This window comes from Charadrius vociferus, unplaced genomic scaffold (genome assembly GCF_000708025.1).
Source record: "Charadrius vociferus isolate BGI_N301 unplaced genomic scaffold, ASM70802v2 scaffold162, whole genome shotgun sequence".
NCBI lineage: Eukaryota > Metazoa > Chordata > Aves > Charadriiformes > Charadriidae > Charadrius > Charadrius vociferus.
In genome coordinates, this window is record NW_009647236.1 from 3,937,741 (window position 1) to 3,945,245 (window position 7,505).

Genomic DNA, 7,505 nt, shown 5'->3' on the forward strand with positions numbered 1-7,505 from the left:
CAACCATACCCCTCCCCAGCCGCTTGCTGGGGGTGGGCAACTTTCTACCTATGCTAACAGCAATGTGACAGGTGAAGATGCACCGTTTTGCTGCCTCTTCTCTATAGGTGCTCATTTGCAGTAGCTGCGACAGCTGCCCAAGGGGAGAAGAACCAGGGAAGCTGCAAAGCAACTGGAAGCACAAAGGAAGAACCCATGTAGTTCTCCCTCCTACTAGCTTCCCTTCTGATACCAGTGCCAGAAAGGGTGAAAGGAGTAAGACCCTGGTGGTAGTGGCTGATGGTGCCAGCAGGAGTCCCCAAGAAGCACAGCCTAATGGAGGGTGGGTACCCAGCTGGAGGAGGGAAGAAGCAGCAGGAGGACTGCATGGTCAAGGGAGCAGGAGGAAGGCAAGGAGCAGAACAGATGGGGAGAGGAGACCAAATGAGTAACAGGCGGAGACAGCAGAATCAGTGTAACTCCAAAAGCGCAAATTTCTTTTGTTATATTAAAAACAAATTGCTATTTTCATTACACTATTCCTCCACCCCACACACATATTGTAGGTTGCTATAGGCTGCATCATTATGATGGTAGGGGAGGAGCTAGCACACTGGTGAATAGCAGGGAGAAAACTAAGTTGTAGCCCTACTCTGAAGGTCTGGCCCATAGTAATAAAGCCTGGCTCTGGGAAGAAAATTGGTGTTTTGTGTTAAAGGAACTCCAGTGGCTAATAAACGTCCCAGCACTGCAGGAGTGACTGAGGACGGATAGAGCAATGCTTTGCCTGTCTAAAGTGAGTCTCACCTGAGGGCATCTGAATCCTTTTTTTTTTTCCCCACACGCTAATTATTTAGTTTCCAAATTAAAGCAGCATCTTGCAGAGACAGCCATGACAGGCAGAGAAACTGTGCTTAGATCAAGTCAGAAAGCAGGTTAATAGCACTGCTAGGAAGAGAAACCAGCTTTCCTGAAACCCATTCCTATATACTAACTACTGGCCTGTGGTGCTTGCAACCACGAAAAGCCATGGAGTTTTACACACACACTCAGCAGGTGATAGAGAGAGCCCTAAGGAAATATAAACACCTTCTCCACATGAGGCCATCACAGCTCTGAGGTTACATGTCACCTCCCGGCAATCTCAGGATGATCCTGAAATTATAGATGAAATGAATGTGGATGGATTCCAGACTTTGACTTTGGACTTCAGAAGTTGAAAGGTGTTTCACCCAGATACCTGCTCTGGTATTCCCACAGCTAGGTATTCTTGTATTTCCACCAGCGACGCATGTGCACTTCCCACTGTGCCTTTCTGCATGACCAGCCTCCTTTTACCAGCCCAGCACTGTGTAGAGCTACTGGGCTACAGTTGTTGCCTTACAGCTGGCCACTGGGCCTTCAAAACTCTTCAAAAGATGCAGCCAGGTATGGACTGCTGCCAAATCTATCCCTGAGACTTGTCAGACTCACAGAAAACATGGGAATGGCATAGTGACTTCCAAAGGGCATCAACACAGAGAGCTGCCATCAAAAGGTTTCCCACCCTCAGGTGTCTTTAGCGTGGAACTGTCACCAGAGCTATCTTCATTCTCAAATCCAAATAAAGCCCTCCATGTGTAGGGAGGAAGCCCAAAGCAACAGAAGAGATGCAAGCAATTCATGTGCAGGAGGAGGGGACAAGGGGGGAGTTGTACAGAGGGAAGGATGCATGGGCCAGCAACGCATGGACCGAGCAAACAGTAGTCAGTAATGCATCACCAGCCTACTGGCAGCATGCAGAGGTCTCAGGTTAGATGTACTCGGTGCTTTTGCTTCATACTATCTCAGCCAAAAGCAGAGGCAATCTTCAGGCTATGCCTGCTGGTTTACCTGTTCATGCACCGACCCCTCAGCATATACATGGCTGCTCAGTACAGACTAGGCCAAGCCCACTTGTGCCCCATGTCCTCTGCACGTGAAGCAGACAAGAGTCATGGAGGGGAGCACGTAGCCTCATAGCATGAGGCCAGCAAACCAAGCAGGTACACACACCCTTGATTCACATCATGTAAGACCATCAGCCTGCTTTCATCTTGCAATGGGAAAAGGGACCAGTTCACCTTCCCACCAGCACAAGAAGGCCCTGCAATTTGGCAGCTGCCAGCACTGGGGAATTTCTGCTCTCTGGGAAATGGGGAGAGGGAAATACAGTGTCTGTGCAGGGTGGCTACTAGATCCTGGGATGGCATCACAGAATCCATGACAGCTGGCCTGAAATGAGAATGTACTTGAGGTGAAACCTCTTTGCACTTTCTCCTTCTAGTCAATCAAAGCCCCATGACAGGAGGAGGGGTCCCTCTCATCCCCCATCCCCACGCGATGCCCACCCTCTCTGCATGGCGTGGGCAGAGTCTGGAGCTATGTACAGCCCATTTTCTTATCCTGAAGCAGGAGCGGCTCTGAGATCATTCAGACACCCTCAGCATTGGGCCAGGACAAGCCCTCAGACAGCACATGGTGGTTCCTCAGGCTGCATACGTGTACCCAGCCCGGCACAGGAAGACAGAAGATTCAAGGCAGCCCTCTCAGCAGGGATGCCTCTACATACCGGCGGGCACTGCCTGACTGGTTTTTGCTGGGACTCTCATTCAGGAGCAAGTGGCAATAGGCAATTTGGATCAACAGACTGGTTTCTTTCCCACTAAGCATTACCGCTGTCCTTCTTCCCCGAGAAACTCTGCCCGCAATTAGTTCCCTAGGAGGGGGCTTGTCTGTGCCATTAAGAACAGTTACATTACACGATCTAGGAGAAATCAATGTCTCTAATAGTCAGCCGAGGCAGTGGAGGAGGACAGGGTGATGGGAGGGGTGTTTCTCTGGAGACACCCTTCTCAGGAGAAATCTCAGGGGTATTGCCCCAGGAAGAGAAATAGTAAGGACCTGGAGTAATTAAACTTCCATGCAGCAATTGTTTACTGGAAGCAGCACAGAAACCTCTCGGTGTCTCTGAGAAAGGCAGAGGCAGTGGCTAGACTCTCCCCGGGTGCAGATGAAGTGCCTCTGCCCTGAAGTCAATGGTCTGTGGTGATTTACACCACACTGGCAAGTGGAGGGAGGAGGGGCGCGGATGTACACCTTTCCTTTAAAATACCCCTTTTCCTCTCTCCACCTTGCTGTTTAAACATGAGACCATGCCTTGCAAGTTTTGAAGCATCTGGATTGTGTGGCATAATTAAGTTATTCTAAATGAGGTCTGAGACGTTTTAATATCCCAAGGCAAGAAAACCTTAACTCTGCGTGCATCGTCCTCTCTCTTTTTCTCCATTTCCTCCTTCCTGCACACCTCTGCGGTTCCTGGAATGAGAGGACACCTCCCCAGCCAGCTGTAATTGCTAGAACAGTTCCCTAATGCTTTCTCCTTCTCCAATTGCATTAAACTGCATCTTTAGAGGTACAGCCCTGTTTATTCATGCTGCTCGTGTGGAAGGGGAAAGAAATGCAGACTGCCTCTTCCCCCCTCCCTCCTTTGATTTGATGGGTGTGGCAGGTTTAAACCTTTGCAGCCGCTGGTTCTCCGGCATCGCGTCGGGGCGAGGAGAAGAGGACGGAACGGGAGGGAAGCCGTCGGATATGGCTGGTGATGAATGAGACTCATCTTACCCACAAGTGGGAAACCTGCTCGCGGGTTATTGTTTAATCACTCATGCAATCCAATACCGAGCACATACCCCCATAAGGTCCATCTGTTCTAGTATGCAGTGCGTGCAACACTTGCATTTCTAGCCACCTATCGAACTACCCAGCTCTGCATATTACCGACTGCATCTCTTGCTGGCAGTAAAGGTTGAGTTCAATTTTTCAGCAACCGCCTGACCCAGCCTTTTGGTTATGCCACCTTTTAGCTGAATATTTTGCGGGCACAGATTCAGAGCTGCCATCAACTGTAGGCAGAAATGACAACACCAAGCTATCTGCATCTCTCATGGGTGGGCACAGTCAGTCAGATAACTTCACTGTTCACACAGGCATCACACCCACAGGAAAGAATAATCTGCAAGGTACGAGTGTGTGAACATATTTCTCTTCGAGGGGTGGGAGGACAGCCACATACAGGTACACTTAGACACAAATGTGAAGAGATTTCTTCCACGCCCAAGCCTGTAATTTCAACATTTCGCTCTTTAGCTGCCAGAAAGGCGGGACACCAGGGGCTTCCCCTGAAAAATAATTTGAGGAGAGCTGTATTTATTTTGGGAAGGAAACTCCCGCCTGTGCTGAAGAACCCATTCCATCTTTTTCTCTCTGTGAAAGGTCTGGGTGGGAACAGAGGAAGAACACAAGCTGAAAACCAAGGTCTTTTTCATCTCCAAATTAAAGCTTCCTCTGGTGTATCAGCTTTGCTGAGCGAATGGCTATATTGCCAGTTTGGCAGTCGTGGTGTGTATTCAGGTGTAGGAGCAGGAGTTGGGCTCTGAGCCCAGGAAGAGCCACCGAATATGCACGGGCAGGCACATTCAGGTTGTACAGCTGCATAAGGATCAGAAAGCATGTGTGAACGACTGCATGTGTGCTTGTGCATATATGTGTAGTACAGACGCAAGTGACCGGAGAGTGGAGATGTGTGCCGCACATGCACGGCAAAGGGGTGTGTACCATGCGGTGGATTAATGTATAGAGTGGGAAGAGAGCACTGTGTGTGATCAAGATACCTGCCTGCCATGCAATTCTAAATATATCAGAATACAAAACGGCAGGAGTAAACCTATAGAGATGTAAAGAACAGATATATCATCCGTGTATTATTCAGAAGCTTTAATGCCCAACTTGTGATGGTATGGGCAAAATTATCCCCCTCCCCCAATAGCTCTCTTCTGACTCCAAAGAATCCCAGAGCTACCTACTTTATTTTAAAATTTGCTGTGCACCTCCGCCCACCGCTCTGTCATGCTGCCTCCCTGTCTGCCTGCCTTCTCCTCCTCTTCTCTTTTCATCCCGTATTTGCCAGCTGAACGTGCTCTGCTGGCTGGCTGCAACGCGTGTCATGTCGTGTCCCCCCCAGCCATCACCACCTCCCCCCAGATTTTAGTGAACATATCATTAATTGCAATGCATTTGAAAAACCTGCATGGGGAAAAACACAGGATGACGCAGGGTCTCTTTCTATCCTGTTCACCTGCCCCTCCCCATTATTCTACAAAATTGCTCCTTCATTTGGTAACACACACACACACATCTCCATTCAGAAACACACCTTAACCTGGATTTTCTTTAAACACTGTGCTGTTCAACAGTAACTGGAGTTACTCATATCAGTGTGTTAGGCTATTGCTCTGGAATACTGCAGGGCTATATTGTAAGAGATATGTAAATGTATTTATATATAAAGTAACCAGTATGATGCTGTACCTAAGACTGAGTTGAGTTTTGCGCTCAGAACATGGACCAAAGCTCTTTGTCGCTACCTACAAATCCGTAATTTGGGGAAGTTTCCAAAATGCCTTACAACAATATCTGGGGCCAGTTCCTGCCTCAAAGTTCCCACTGCATAAATCCAGCATCCTCCCGAGGAAGTCCAAAAGGTTTAGCCAAAATAGGCTCTCTTCATCAGGAGCAGGTTTGAGCTTTCACACGAAATAAAAGGGGGAAGGGTGAGGAGGGAATGACCAAAGTAGCTTTTTTCTCAATTTCATTATCATTTTGTACATAAAAAATTTGGCACTGAAAACTAGCCTCCACCCAAACCTCCCTATCATCCCAACTCCCTGACAGGAAAAGCCAGGTAGTACCAGTAAGGAGAATGAACTGGTTTCCAACAGGTTCACACTGTGAGCTTCTCTTATCCCACCCGAGTTCGGAGCTAACAGAGGCGTGGTCCTCTGTCTCTTTACCAGCTGGTGCACAGTTGTCTAACTGGTTGTACTATGAAGGGTATTGCAAAGAGGGTGACTCTCCCCCTCCCCTGGCTAATGCTTTTGTTATTAATTAATTGCATTTTTCACTATAGCACAGGTTGGGAAAAAAAAAAAAAAGCTTCAGGTTCGTTCTTGCTCAGATTGTTGTAACACAAAAAAATTGAACGCACCTGTCCTCCGAGCCACCTCACAGCACATGCACATAAAGCAGCTCCCATTCATCAGAGCCAGTAGCAATAGAGAGCATTCTGACCAGGGATCAAGGCTCACTGGGCATCCTTTCTTTTTCTTTTTGTTTTTCTTTTTTTTTTTTTCCATAAGATGAAGAATTGCTTCCTTTATCTCCAAGGTAGGACCAGATCTCATCACGTTTCCTGCCAGCCGCACCCCACCCCCCCACACCTTCCTCCACACCCTCAGAACCACAGACAGAATATCCTAGGCAATACATCTACCCACTATTAAAAAATAGTAAGAAGAATAGAGGGGACATTCTGATAACTCCCCAAATGTGGACGTAGGCCACCCCCCCTTCCCCACATCACCAGCCCCGGAAAGGCAAAACAGTCATGTTGCAGGGTGTGAAAAGAGCCTTCAGTGGCAAGATGCTGAAGAACTGCAAGAGACGTTCGCTGAAAGCAGCTGAGATTTCCTCCCCCCCTACCCCAGCCACCCGAGTTCGGAGCTAACAGAGGCGTGGTCCTCTGTCTCTTTACCAGCTGGTGCACAGTTGTCTAACTGGTTGTACTATGAAGGGTATTGCAAAGAGGGTGACTCTCCCCCTCCCCTGGCTAATGCTTTTGTTATTAATTAATTGCATTTTTCACTATAGCACAGGTTGGGAAAAAAAAAAAAAAGCTTCAGGTTCGTTCTTGCTCAGATTGTTGTAACACAAAAAAATTGAACGCACCTGTCCTCCGAGCCACCTCACAGCACATGCACATAAAGCAGCTCCCATTCATCAGAGCCAGTAGCAATAGAGAGCATTCTGACCAGGGATCAAGGCTCACTGGGCATCCTTTCTTTTTCTTTTTCTTTTTTTTTTTTCCATAAGATGAAGAATTGCTTCCTTTATCTCCAAGGTAGGACCAGATCTCATCACGTTTCCTGCCAGCCGCACCCCACCCCCCCACACCTTCCTCCACACCCTCAGAACCACAGACAGAATATCCTAGGCAATACATCTACCCACTATTAAAAAATAGTAAGAAGAATAGAGGGGACATTCTGATAACTCCCCAAATGTGGACGTAGGCCACCCCCCCTTCCCCACATCACCAGCCCCGGAAAGGCAAAACAGTCATGTTGCAGGGTGTGAAAAGAGCCTTCAGTGGCAAGATGCTGAAGAACTGCAAGAGACGTTCGCTGAAAGCAGCTGAGATTTCCTCCCCCCCTACCCCAGCCCCTCACACACTCCGGCTGACACGCACCCCACGGACACCCGGCAGCTTGGGAGATTTCTTAACAGAAAGAAATATATATATAAAAAAAAATCTTCAGCTCTACCTGTTTTGTTCTTCTCATACAGCACAGCATGATCGTATTGTCCCCTTCCTTCCTTCTTCTTCCTTCCTTCTCCTCTCTCCTTTTCCTCTTCTCTCTCTTATCTCTCCCCCCCCCCCTCTCCACTCC

General features: G+C 48.2%; 1 protein-coding gene across 1 annotated transcript in view; it reads right to left on the reverse strand.

Annotated features, from left to right (window-relative positions):
• Positions 1-7,499, reverse strand: part of GAP43 (growth associated protein 43) — a 59,232-nt gene extending 51,733 nt beyond the window's left edge. The window contains exon 1 of the mRNA XM_009879912.1: positions 7,380-7,499. Within this exon, the coding sequence (XP_009878214.1) occupies positions 7,380-7,409 (30 nt within the window). The 5' untranslated portion in view covers positions 7,410-7,499. The remainder of the gene's footprint in view (positions 1-7,379) is intronic.
• Positions 7,500-7,505: the final 6 nt, after the last annotated feature.